The sequence below is a fragment of the Haliotis cracherodii genome, unplaced genomic scaffold (genome assembly GCF_022045235.1).
Source record: "Haliotis cracherodii isolate W230 unplaced genomic scaffold, xgHalCrac1.p SCAF_3, whole genome shotgun sequence".
Classification (NCBI taxonomy): domain Eukaryota; kingdom Metazoa; phylum Mollusca; class Gastropoda; order Lepetellida; family Haliotidae; genus Haliotis; species Haliotis cracherodii.
Genome location: NW_027266286.1, coordinates 26,243,633 through 26,257,993, shown reverse-complemented (window position 1 = coordinate 26,257,993; position 14,361 = coordinate 26,243,633). Strand labels below are relative to the sequence as shown.

Below are 14,361 nucleotides of genomic sequence, written 5' to 3'. Positions count from 1 at the left end.
CAAGACTGTGGTAATTCTTTGTGTAGGTATGACGAGGAAGGGAAAGGGTACATATCTCACCAGGACTTCCTCAGGAAGTTGGGGGCGGAGAAGTTCGGGCCGATGGACGAGGGGTTGAGCATGACAATCATCGATGAGAGCAGACGTCATCTGGAGGAGCACAACAGAGCCCAGCAGATGAAGCATGAGGACATCACCCAGAAACAGGCCAGTCTCAGCAGCGGCATGACGGCAGAGTGGGTCGAGAGGCAGCTGAGGTCAGTACCTGCAGAGCCACTAAAGTACTCACGGACATGAAAAAAACCTGTTTTTCTCAATTTAAAAATCGACACAAAGTGTTACGTAGCTGTAAATACGAATAACAAAACAACTCGAAAAGTACTAGTCTGGAGTTGTTAGTTTGATCTCAGTGAACAATACAAAATGTACTTTACAGGGGGTAATTTGTCGGTACTTTCAACATTCAAAAATAAAACTAAGTCCAAATTGATATAGCAGAAACAGACTATAGGCATTATACACCTGTTCTCACCTGTCGTCAAGGTGTCATAGGTACTTTAGGCTGTGCACAGGTCATCCCTAAGTCAGGCCAAAATGTGTCTCATTCCTCCCACACTATGGAGATACCCCATGATATATCAGAAATACTCACTTACACGTCCTTATAGGAATAGCTGGTTTTGACGTAGGGGTCAATCTTAAAATGTATAAAATTGATATTTATTTATCATGTTTATAAGAATCTACAATATTTGATAGACATACTGTTTTGAGACAATGTTTTTCAGAACAAAAGTGTACAATGATTATTTTGCCTCCATGAAATCTTTCCTTTCTTAAAGCTTGGCCACATGAAGCTTAATTTTTCGTTTTTTAAGAAGACCGTGAATATCCTAATATGACTTTTGTGATATGATACTATCCCACTTTGGTCCACAAAACAAATGCGATTCTACAACCATGAATATCCTACTTGAATTTTGAATTAGCACAGTCAAAACACAGTGAATGCTGATCAGTGAACAATGTCGACTACCCACGTGGGTTCCATGTGTGGAACCTTTCCCTGATGTCCACTACCATGCAGGATATGCAGAGATGTTGCCAACATTAGGATTTAAGCAGAATCCTTATGATGTTTTGAACCAAATTTTGTCAACAGGATCAAGTGAAATATTTTATAAATTTTGACCAAAAGAAAGATTGACGGATTTTAAGTAGTTTGGGTGATAAATTACAAGTGAGGATATATTTTCATTTAAACAATACAGTCATCACAAGAGATTACAGATATTTATAAAAGTTGCTGTTTAGACCCTTATATCCAAGTTATTAACTGCCTCAATGTGGAATAGGCATCTCTGGGTGTGGACAGATCAAGGCTGAAGTCAGTGTAGAGACTGTACTGGTTAAACTGTAGACAAAAGAAGGTGAGTGGGTGGGGAATTCCAGGATTAGATCTTATCGTTCATGCCCTGCGGGTGGATGGTTTTCAGATCAAATATCCATTTGAGATCAATGGATCGGCGTCTAGCCGTGCTCTGAGCTGACTCAGGGTCTGTTTTAAGCTGTTGTATAATTTGAGAGTGTAGGTCTCTGGTTGAGTGTCCTACGGAGTTGAAGTGTTTAGCGACAGGTTTGTCCCTTTGATGGTTTGTATCCGCAAAGTGTTGTTTGAGTCTGGTGCTGAAGTGGCATTTGGTTTCGCCTACGTATTGTTTGCCACATTTAGTGCACATAGCAGGTACATTACGTTTCTGCTTTTGCAAATAAACTGTAGACAAACTATTAGCCTGTGGGAATGTGTTCTGTGCAGGGACCGGATCAGGGACCACTACTCCGACTTCTACTCGGCGTTCCGCAAGTACGACACCAGGAAGAGGGGAAGGCTGTCACCGATAGAGATACAGAAGGTACTGGTCGACCTCAACTTCTTCATCAGTGATGACGAGTTTGACAGGCTGCTGGAGAGGTAGGACCACATCAGAATTAAATTCAATGCGGACATGTTATCTCAATAATTCAGCGGGGGGGTTCCAGGTTTTTTATTGATGACTTTTTAAAGTGTATGATTTTGTCAAGGTCATTCTCACTGTTATTGATGACTTTATAAAGTGTATGCATTAGTGAAGGCCATTCTCACTGTCATCAAGACTTTATAACGTGTATGCAGTAGTGAAGGCGATTCTCACTGTTATTGATGACTTTATGATGTGTATGCATTAGTGAAGACCATTCTCTCTGTTATTGATGACTTTATAACGTGTATGCATTAGTGAAGACCATTCTCACTGTTATTGATGACTTTATAACGTGTATGATTTGGTTAAGGTCACTCTCAAGATCATCACTTAGTGGAAATTCGAGGTTAGAATAGGTCACCAAGAGCCTATCTCTGTGTTAAATGTTGATTAAATTGATTGGCTGGTTAGGCTAGGTGACTTCCTTGAGTGTGTGTTAAAAGGTGATTGTTACTTCTTGGTGTGTCACAGTCACCACCTAACTGGCGCTGGGGGATCGTCAAACATAAGTGTTATATGAGTAACAATCACCTCCTAGCTGGCAAGTATTAAGTCTTTCTGTAAATCATGTCTTTGTTACTTGGTGAGTGGAAAGCGTCGACCAAGAATGTGGCCCCGGGTCCGGAGTCCCATGAGACAACCGCCACTCTGGACGTGTCTCCCTCCTTTTCATATAAGAATACATTTTCAGAAATACGTACTACATTCTGATTGGACAATATATGCAATGAATGTTATACATTTTCTTTTGAATGGACATGAAAGTAGCTGTATGACAGTACCATGATGGGGTGGACCATTGCTCATGATATCAATCACTGGTTTGTCTGGTCTAGATTTGATTATTTACAGGCCGCCATCGTGTAGCTTGAATATTTCTGAGTGAGGCTTTAAACAACAAACAGACAAACAAAAGAAAAGTTGCAAAATCATTTAGACAAATGTCCAGTCTGTCTGCAGCCTAAAGATTCATTATTGATAACCTTGACCTCCAATTCTGTCAGGCTTGGACTACACAACGACAGGAGCCGATTGGACTACGGCATGTTCCTCAAGGCATTCCAAGATGGCCGCAAGTCCTCTTATGGCAAGAGGCAGCAAGATGTCACTTTCGAGGAACATCACGGTTTGAGTCCACACGATGCAGAGACCAAGCTACACAATAAGATGAGGACACATGGAGACGCAATTGGAAGGGTAGGTACAGGGAAATACCAAAAGTCTATTATCGCACAATATGCCCAACTGTGGATGCTCATGCCTATAAGAACAACATGACATGAGAGTGGATCAAATGGGCTACTCAGCTGCTAGTTCAAAGCTACACTTTAGCAGCTATCACTGCTGCCCTAAGGCAACTCAGTAACCGCTGATCAGCCCTGGTAGCATACTTCATCATAAGAAACGCTACCATTGCTTTGCAACTACAGTGCTGCCAAAAGCTGCTACTACCGCTGATGGCCTAAGGCAACTACGGCTGCCTGGCCCATATATCATAGGTTGCAACTACCATTGCCACCCAAAGTCAACGACTGCTTCTTTGACAAATTATTAAAACCATTGTGGCAGCTACTGCTGCTGGTCTATATGATAACTACTGCTGTCATGACGACTACCACCACTGGGCCAATTAGATACATGGCAATTAGTTGCCCAACATAAGCTATTTTACGATTTCATGGCTGAAAAGTTGGGAAAGACCAGGTTCCCACTGAGAAGCCTGTAACATCAGAAAGGTTACTACTGAAAAGCAGGTAGCGGAATAATAATTTGGAAGCAAGTATGGCAATGCATCATCCATTATGTATGGCCTGATGAGGTTTCTTTGAGATGAAGCACTCACCTTTAAATGGAATAAATCTACTCCAATTTTTATATATACTACTCAGTATTTGCTAAGGATAACACATTTGACTGAAGATATTATCTTTTTTTTTAACCTTCTATGACCTACCAATTTCCCCACAGGCATTTGCAGCATTTGACAAGCAGGAGAAGGGTAAGATCTCGGTGCCAGACTTCCGCCGTGTTGTGGACCTGTTCTGCTTCAAGCTGTCTGAGCCTCAGTGGAAACACCTCAAGTCGAGGCTGAGGGTGGTGGACGACATGGTGGACTACACATCATTCCTCAGCCAGTACGGCACGACAGAGCAAGAGGTACAGCTGAAACACTTGTCCACAACCAAGAATTATTTCAAACAAGAATTAAGTTTGTATGTCCCAAGAATTTGTCTCCCCATTTGTTGTTTGAAGTTGATTCATTGCAAAATGAGTTAAATATGTCAATGTTAGTATGGGCAGAATCTTTAATATACGACTTTTGTGCTTTGATCTTTGTGCCTTGACCTTTGTTTCATGACCTTGTTCATTGACCTTCATACCTTGACTATTGTACTTTGACCTTTGTGCCTTGACCTTAGTGTCTTGACCTTTGTTCCTAGACCTTTTTGTCATGACCTTTGTTCCTTGACCTTCATACCTTGACTTTTGTACTTTGACCTTTGTGCCTTGACCTTAGTGTCTTGACCTTTGTTTCATGACCTTCATACCTTGACTTTTGTACATTGACCTTTTCGGTTGATCAGGACCAGGATCGTTGGTTGGACATCCTGCAGCAGACCATGAAGGGCCGACAGGGCACCCAGCTGATGGCCGTGGACGAGGTGCAAGAAAGGCTCCAGGAGGCTGTCACAGCTCACTACTACAACCTTGATCGAGACTTTGCAGACATCGACTATGCTAGGATCGGGGTCGTGCCTAAAGCTGACTTCAGGGAAGTGCTACAGAAGCATGTCTTCAGGCTCACAGATGAACAGGTGGGTTGAGGGGAGTAAGAAAAACACTCAGTGTAACCATGGTAACCACAGAAGCATGTCTTCAGGCTCACAGATGAACAGGTGGGTTGAGGGGAGTAAGAAAAACACTCAGTGTAACCATGGTAACCACAGAAGCAAGTCATCAGGCTCACAGATGAACAGGTGGGTTGAGGGGAGGTAGAAATACACTCAGTGTAACCATGGTAACTAAAGAAGCATGTCATCAGGCTCACAGATGAACAGGTTGGTTGAGGGGAGGTAGAAATACACTCAGTGTAACCATGGTAACTACAGAAGCATGTCTTCAGGGTCACGGATGAACAGGTTGGTTGAGGGGGAGGTAGAAATACACTCAGTGTAACCATGGTAACTACAGAAGCATGTCTTCAGGCTCATGGATGAACAGGTTGGTTGAGGGGGAGGTAGAAATACACTCAGTGTAACCATGGTAACTACAGAAGCATGTCTTCAGGCTCACGTATGAACAGGTTGGTTGAGGGGGAGGTAGAAATTCACTCAGTGTAACCATGGTAACCACAGAAGCATGTCATCAGGCTCACGGATGAACAGGTTGGTTGAGGGGGAGGTAGAAATACACTCAGTGTAACCATGGTAACTACAGAAGCATGTCTTCAGGCTCACGGATGAACAGGTTGGTTGAGGGGAGTAAGAAATACACTCAGTGTAACCATGGTAACCACAGAAGTATGTCATCAGGCTCACGGATGAACAGGTGGGTTGAGGGGGAGGTAGAAATACACTCAGTCAGAACAACATTGCTTTAGACAGGGGGAATTTTTTTAAGATGAGAAGTTTTTTAGCAATTGTAGACTAGTGGACTTGTACATTTGGCACCAAAGTTGACATTTTGCTCGTATTGAGAGAACATCAATTGAAGTGGACTTGAATATACTTAAGATTATTAATATCCATCTTGATAACATTATTGGTTATTAGATGATAGGGGCATAAAACAACCAATATGTTACTGGCAGATTGCAATTATATCTGAATTAAAGAAGACATATACTCACAATAATAGATTAGGATCATGACGATCTTATTGGTTGTCATAACTTGAAATCTCCATGTTGATAGATATATTGCAATTCCTAACGTGTGTCCACTTAATATATTGTTTCGTCAATCTTAACTACCGATGGAACTTATCTTCATTTTACAATTATGGATAAGGTATGGATCTCTTAAATTATTATAATGGATAGACAACATTAAGTTCCTTTTATTATAAAATAAAATTTTACACACTACTCACAAAATCAATTCTTATTTTGTATCTACAAATATCTGACATTTATGACCATTGTATTAAAAATGTTTGATGTCACCAATTTACTTTCCAACTTGTTTTACTTGTAGTTTGAGAAGCTATGGAGTTCTCTGCCTGTCAATGAGTTCAGCAATATTGATTACAAGGAATTCCTGCAGCAGTTCTCGGGCAGTGGTGATGCTCCACCCATGTCTCTGCCTGCCAATCAGATGGTACCGCCTCCAGAAGCAAACCCATCACAAGCCATATTTGGAAACCGACCACAAACGTCGGCATCGGCAAGGACACCATCCAGGGTGGGTGTTTAGAGGAATAGTGAGTGAGTGAGTGAGTTGGGTTTAACGCCGCTTTTAACAGTATTCTAGTTACATCACGGCGTGTCAGGTTAATGTGTGAGGAAAGCCTGAAGTGATGCAGGTCTCAGACGTTTACCACTTCGGTGAAACCCACGAGCACGGGTGTGGTGCTGACAAACCTAGAAACATAATCAGGACGAACCGGGATTCAAACCCACAATCACAGATTTCTGGTGTGCCCAAGGGACGCAACTCTGCACAGTGAATCACGGCGCCAGAGATGACTGGGCCACCCGTGTGCCCCGTTTAGAGGAATAAACTTGATGACTAAGTTCTGACACAATGGCAAACCTTATTAACACTGGGAGTGACATAGTTTATTCGTACCGTTCCATGGTGCCGAGATCCTTGTGCGAGTGTGTCAGTATCATGGTTACATTTGTAATGGCATGGTTAAAGTGAGTGCCTTGTGCTTGTTCGAAATGGATGAGATAGTGCTACTCAGTGACTTCTTCAATTGCTTATCATGTCCCACATGTGTTGATGGATGTTCATGATATCAATCACTGGATAGCTGGTCTGGTCTTGATTAGTTACAGACCAGTGTCATATGGCTAATATTGCTGAATGCAGTGTTAAACATCAACCATCAAACTGCAGAATTAGATCAAATTAGATTAGAATTAGAAAAAAAATAGTTCTGTCATAATGTTTTATCCATGCAGTGAAATAAGGTGTGATTTCTTTGACGTCTTCAGTCATATTATTTTGATGATGTGCAAATATACTTTGTGGTTGTCAAATTAAATTATTTTAATTAAATGTATGTTCATAATCAAGAAATTCGTCCACGGAAACTGCATTAGTACTCCTCATCTGATGGATGTATGTATTTCGCAACAGCTAGAACAGCAACGTCCCGCCACCATGCAGTCGCGTGCCATGTCGCGTATGTCCACACCTCTTGTCAACGCTGACATGGCGGAGCGGCGCCTCAAGGAGGTCATCTACCGCAACTGGAAGGAGATCCAACGCCAGTGTCGCCATTATGATCCAACCAATACTGGCACCATCAACATCTATGACTTCAGAGGTGAGGGGGGGATGGGTTGAAACAAACATTGAATGTGTATTGGATATTATTATGTTTGTTAGTTTGTTATTTAACTCTGCATTCAATAGTCGATAATTCAGTAATCGATATTGTGAGTAACCATCCACATGGTGTACGTGCAATAATGCACAATGAACCAATTCACCTAGTCTGACGACCAATCTGTTTGGTCACCTCTTATGGCCAGCATACATTGCTGGAGACCTGTTCCGACCCAGAATCTCCACGGGGTGAATGGGTGCTGTCCGTTCATCCTTCCATCCATCATGTTTTGTTTCCGGAGCAGAACTCAAAAGCCATGAGAAATAGTTTAACCAAACTTGACACAAAGATAGGTCTAGTGGTGAACTTTTGATAGTTTGGGATCTTTAAAAAATATTTTTGAGTTTCCATGGCAACGAATTTGACTTGGCGGTAGTGCTCCTTTCCAGGGCAGATCATGAAATATTTTTACAATATTTTTTCACCAAACTTGGCACATAGATAGGTCTAGTGGTTATCTGGTCCCTTTTGATATTTTATCAAATTATTTTTCGAGTTTCCATAGCAACCTGACATGTCATATTGGAGGTGGATATGAGTATTTCATGATTGTTATGAGATGCTGTTTAATTGATTAGGGTGGATCCATAATAGAAGATGAACCATGAACTGTCATATGTTTTATAAATGTCAGATTCTTCTAATGCGATGAAATTTGAATATTTGTTGTCAATTAAAGTTTAAGGAATACCACAATGAGATCATACATTCCTCTCACATGGGTTTGAATCTCGGGATTCTGATTCGGTTTCTAGGTTTGTCAGCACCACACCCATGCTTGCCTTGGTTGTCTGAGACCTGTATCACTTCAGGCTTTCTTCCCACTTTTATCTGACACGATGTGTTAAACCCAACTCACTCTCACATATACCAGATCACATAACACAACCTGATGAGCACCTGTATGCACTACAACACTAACTTATATTTCCAGACATCCTGAGTGCTTTCAGTATACAAATGCCACCGGATGACTTCCGCAGGATCGTCACCAAGTTTGACCTTCAAGAAAACGGCACATTCTCCTACGCAGAGTTTCTCCGGCACTTCCTTTTGAATCTCAAGCAGAGGGAAAACTCCAGTCTTCTGTCACGGCAGAAGATTCATCCCCCAAAGATGACAGTATGTAGCTCGCATGGACCTGATTAGGAGCAATGTTGTTTAGCTTAAATCAATGGGACAGTCCAGTGGTTAAAGCATTCCCTGGGTTCAATGTCCATTTCAGGTGTCAGCCCTGCAGGGGTTCCATAATTTGGACTAATGAGGATTGGGGGTCCCAGTGTGTGAACTGTAGGTCAAACAGCCCTGCAGGGGATCCATAATTTGGAGTAATGAGTATTGGGGGTCCCAGTGTGTGAACTGTATGTCCAACAGCCCTGTAGGGGTTCCATAATTTTGAATAATGAGTATTGGGGGTCCCAGTGTGTGAACTGTAGGTCCAACAGCCCTGCAGGGGTTCCATAATTTGGACTAATGAGTATTGTGAGGTTCCAGTGTGTGAACTGTAGGTCCAACAGCCCTGCAGAGGTTCCATAATTTGGAGTAATGAGTATTGTGAGGTTCCAGTGTGTGAACTGTAGGTCCAACATGTAGGAGATGAGTAATGAGACTTGGATGGTCACAATGTCAGAGACCCGTGAAGATCCAGGGTAGAATAGGTCTTCAGCAACCCATGCTTGCCGTTAAAGGGGACTCTGCTTGTCATAAAAGGCGACTAACGGGATCGGGTGGTCAGGCTCGCTGACTTGGTTGATGCATGTCATCGATCCCAATGGCGTGGATCGATGCTCATGATATCAATCACTGGATTGTCTGGTCCAGACTCGTTTATTTACAGACAGCCGTCATATAGCTGGAATATTGCGGAGGGCGGCGTTAAACAACAAACCAACCAACAATGTCAGACCTGGATGAGTATGTGTACCCAAATGTTTGGATCATTGCTCACATCAACTGTTGGGTTTGCCAGAATATTTACAGCCTGCTGATATAGCTGGAACACTACTGTCAGCTGCATAAAACAGCATTCACTCATTGACAAAGCTGCCGATTTGGCAGTCAGTTTTTTCCAGAGTCATGGTAGAATTAGGAAACTTTCTTTTCAATGTAGAGCTGTGTTAAGCACACTTAATTGAATTTGTAAGTATCCCATGAGGTTTCAATTATTAATCTTACTGCAGTGCTACCTCTTATTTACCAATCAGAATAAAATATTTTCCACAATAATGGCAGAATTTTTAAATGGTTAATTGAAAGACTGCTCCTTACTTCCTCCTAAAGGAAGTACCTTGAGTGAAACCTTGTTGACACCAACTTCAATATTTCAACAATCTCATTAAAATCTGATCTTAGTTCTCGCTATGAGGACATCCAATTAAGGGTCACGTCAGAACGACCTTTCATCCAACCGATCAGAGCGTCGCTTACCAGATGATGAAAGTGACAGTCGGAATGTGTTTTCTAATCATGCAACCACGAAATATTTAACACGGGGTATTCCGAACGACAGTTACAGGTTTCATTATTATATCCATATAATCTAGGTCATATATAAGCCGTCCAAGAATGCTCTTCTTATCAGTTTTAATCTTTTTAATCGAGAATACGTCAAAATATGTTTCGAAGCATAGTTGCCAGTTTGAAACTTGTGTTCTGAAGCTCGAGAAAGCTGCCTTCTGATTGGCTAATGTCGATTTCTTGTCAGTCATTTCATTGGTCGGTCAAAATTCGCGAAAGGTCGTTCTGACGTGACCCGTAATGGAATGTCCTCAGATCTTTGTTTAGTGGTAGCAAAAACTAAGATCTGACTTTAATAAGATTGATATTTCAATATATCGGTTGATATATGAAGTGACTTTCAGGTACGACTTTAGGTACTGACAGAATCTTTCCACCATTTTCCCAGATCCAGCCAGGTGTTGCAAGTGACAGGTTCTATGATGCAATGATGCGGCTGTGCAGTTGCGTAACAGACAACTGGAAGGAGATGAGGCGGACATTCAGGAAGCTGGATGAGGGAGCAACAGGAGTGGTTGATGCTGTCGACTTCAGGCGGGTCCTCCGCCAGTTTAACGTCAATTTGTCGGAGGATGAGTTCTTCCATTTGATGTCCTACTATGACAAGAACGTGGGCGGCTGCATCAGCTACAACGACTTCCTGAGAGCCTACCTCATGTCCTAGGACAACACGCACATCAAGCACCAGCAATACTAGATCCGTGGAAGTTACTCAAAAGCAGAAGTAACATGATAACTAAAAACACTGTTCTTCGTAGAACTAAAATGTACTGGAATTCAATTGGCAGACTCATCCCATAGCCTTCCTAAAGATTAAACAACATTAAACTAATTCAGAATTTCAAATTCAAATAAAGTGTATAATTGTTTGTTTTTTTACAATTTTTGTTGTTGTTTTTTTTTTGGGGGGGGAGGTTATTCCCCATATACAACAGTTTGAAAGGGGGTGACTTTCTGTTTGAATGAAAGTTTGTCTTGACTAGTGGCTTAGTGTGCACACAATCAATTTGTAAAGCCATATATATATGTTCGGTCTTTGAAAGGCATTTAGAAGTGATACAAATAAGGAAAAGAATATATGGATGTCCACTTCTTTATTATGAGGAACGGGCGGTTGGGTAGCCTAGTGGTTAAAGCGTTCCCTCGTCACGCCTAAGACCCGGGTTCGATTCCCGACATGGGTACAATGTGTGAAGCCCATTTCTGGTGTACCCCGCCGTAATATTGCTGGAATATTGCTAAAAGCGGTGTTAAACCATATTCACTCACTCACTCACTATTATGCGGAACACAACGTTTTGGAGTATCAGGTGTGTGAATGCCAAGAGGCAGAGAGCATAGATATGTACATGTAAGGACAACAAAATTAATAAGATAACAATAGGTGGAAAATAACAAAGGGTAGAAAACTAACAAGGGAAGCCGACAGCTGATTGGCGCTGATATCACCTGTTCCTTCAACTGATGAAGGAGTAAGCATATACTCCGAAACTGTGTTCCTCATAATAAACAAGTGGACATCCATAAAGTCTTCCTTTATATATGTTATCATTATACTAATTATTCATTGTCAATAAATTATATAAATCACAGTTACTTTTGCTTTTGAGTAAATGTCAGCTATTTTAGTGTGTGCTACATTCTCACTGCATTGTGAAAGTACTACAAAGTACTGCAGAAAGTACTGCAAAGTGAATTACATTTATTGGAAGCAATAATAAGCTCTGAAATATTTATGTAAATGTATACTGTATATTTTCTAATGTATGCTGACTCCATGAAATATTGATACTCTTGTTACTACAGGGTTACTATAACATGCTACTGTTTCATCGGTGTAAATATATGTTTGTATATTTGAGTAACATAAAGGGTAACAAGTATTAATACTTTTGAAATAACTTTGAAAGAAGTTTAATAATGATTTGAGAAATTAAAATTTTTTTACAGAATTTTTCTATTTTAAGTTATTCCAGGTTTTAAATAATTTATAGAGATATAATTTTATTCATTTATTTGAGAAGAGTTTTTTAAGGTTGACCAATATGTCATCATTTGTTATCCAATACTAGATATCATTTGCGTAGTGACATAAATTCATGATTCAAATCAAAATCTTTGTTGAGATATAATGTTAGTTATTGCATGTTTGTTTTTAATAGTAGACAATATTCTTGATATTTGTTGAACCAGTTCAATGTTGGTGTCTATATAGGACATTGTAACTGTACAGTACTCTTGATGCATAGTATTCAATCTACACTAACAGTATTACTAGTTTTGTTCTATTTGTACAGTTTAACAAAATATGTATTGTACAAATTGTGAATTTACTGGTTGGTCTTTACTGATAAGTAAAATGTTGAACAAGCAACTGAGGGTTTGATGCTGAAGGTTGGTTTTTGTATTCAAGTCAAAGAATAATGATCACAAATAGTTAATAAAAAGTGTTTTTTCAAGGACTATAAAATAAAATATGGTGACAAACTACAGGCAAAATTGAAGTAATGAAAATTATAAAAATTATGCGTTATCAGATATGTTTATGTGAATGAGAACATACCAGAAGTAAAAAACTGTCATGTTTAAAATGAAAAGAGGCCAGCTGTCAACCATTTAAAAATTATTACAAAGTTTTCTGTCAGATTTGACTCTTCCTGTTGGCAAACAATGGCTGTTATCCTGTCGCCTTTGATGAAGACCTGTTTGGTACTTTTTGCAAATGTTTTCATTATTATTGGGTGTATTATTGTTTAGACTTGTATTTCAAGGCCACCAACGAGGACTAGAAGAAGAACCTTGCACAGGTGTGGAATAAGAGCAGATAACTCTTTTCGGAATGATTCTTAGGAGACCTCTCAGAATCACATCTGAAAACTTTTTTTTGCTCAGCTGTGTACGTGTTACTGTGGAATGTTGTAATCTGGTTGTGATGTTGTTTCTGTTATATGTTGAAATCATGCCCCAAATACAGACATCTTGCATGAATAGACCTTGGAAGAGCTAAGCACTGCTTGATATTTCCATAAAATAAGTTTTTAAGAACTGATCATGTATGAATTCTGGTTCACAAAATGACAAAACCGTATTGAAATACACAAACTGAAATTGATTATGTAATGCTGTAATTCGAAAGTGTTCCAAGACAATAGTTCTTGACTACACTATCGATTGGTTCATCTGCTTCTTTGTATCATGGCGGCAGTGGGGTAGCCTAGTGGTTAAAACATGTGCAGTCACACCGAAATCCAGTGTTCGATCCAGGGGCACGGGTGGCCGAGTCGTCTAAGGCGCCGAGATTCGCTATGCAGAGTTGCGTCCCTTGGGCATGCCAGAAACCTATGATTGGTGGTTCGAATCCCGGTTCGCCCTGATTATGTTTCTTGGTTTGTCAGCACCATACCCGTGCTCGTGGGTTTCACTGAAGTGGTAAACGTCTGAGACGTGCATCACTTCGGGCTTCCTCCCACATTAAGCTGACACGCCGCGATATAACTGGAATACTGTTACAAGCGGCGTTTAACCCAACTCACTCACTCACTCAGAGTTCGATTCCCCATGGGTACGATGTGTGAAGCCTATTTCTGGTGTCCCCCTTCATGAAATTGGTGGAATATAACTAAAAGCGGGTTAAGACGATACTCACTATTATCAGACTCAGTGTTTGTGGCCATCTTGTGACATGTACAGTGTCCTTGTTCCTCTTTTCACCATTGGTGGTATCTCAGACACTTAGCAACATCAGTATCACGTTTGTTTGTTGTTTAATGCCGCTCTCAGCAATATTCCAGCTAAATGACAGCGGCCTGTAAATAATCGAGTCTGGACCAGACAATTCAGTGATTGACATCATGAGCATTGACCTACGCAATTGGGATACGATGATATGCATCAACCAAGTCAGCGAGCTTGACCAACCAATTCCGTTCGTCGCCTGTTACGAGTGAGTGCATATGGTTTTACGCCGCTTTTAGTAATATTCCAGCAATATCACGGCGGGGACACCAGAAATAGGCTTCACACATTGTACCCATGTCAGGAATTGAACCTGGGTCTTCGGTGTGATAAGTGAACGCTTTAACCATCAGGCTACCCGACCGCCCCTCGCCTGTTACGACAAGGTGTCACATGTCGATATGCCCAATATACATTGAAGTTCAGGATATAATAATGCAGGGTGGTGCTTAACTTACTACCAGGGGCATAGTTGTCCAGGCAGACACTGCACATAGGCCAGCTCTTTCTCAGATCACGCTAAGACCTG

At 40.9% G+C, this 14,361-nt stretch overlaps 1 protein-coding gene across 1 annotated transcript in view; it reads left to right on the top strand.

Annotated features, from left to right (window-relative positions):
• The window catches only part of LOC139475148 (EF-hand calcium-binding domain-containing protein 6-like), a 51,789-nt gene extending 40,055 nt beyond the window's left edge, over nucleotides 1-11,734 (top strand). Inside the window, exons 22-30 of the mRNA XM_071258403.1 lie at nucleotides 27-257; nucleotides 1,817-1,972; nucleotides 3,026-3,218; nucleotides 3,990-4,178; nucleotides 4,607-4,837; nucleotides 6,218-6,424; nucleotides 7,328-7,517; nucleotides 8,515-8,702; nucleotides 10,486-11,734. Coding sequence (XP_071114504.1) covers nucleotides 27-257; nucleotides 1,817-1,972; nucleotides 3,026-3,218; nucleotides 3,990-4,178; nucleotides 4,607-4,837; nucleotides 6,218-6,424; nucleotides 7,328-7,517; nucleotides 8,515-8,702; nucleotides 10,486-10,761 — 1,861 coding nt within the window. The 3' untranslated portion in view covers nucleotides 10,762-11,734. The remainder of the gene's footprint in view (nucleotides 1-26; nucleotides 258-1,816; nucleotides 1,973-3,025; nucleotides 3,219-3,989; nucleotides 4,179-4,606; nucleotides 4,838-6,217; nucleotides 6,425-7,327; nucleotides 7,518-8,514; nucleotides 8,703-10,485) is intronic.
• Nucleotides 11,735-14,361: the final 2,627 nt, after the last annotated feature.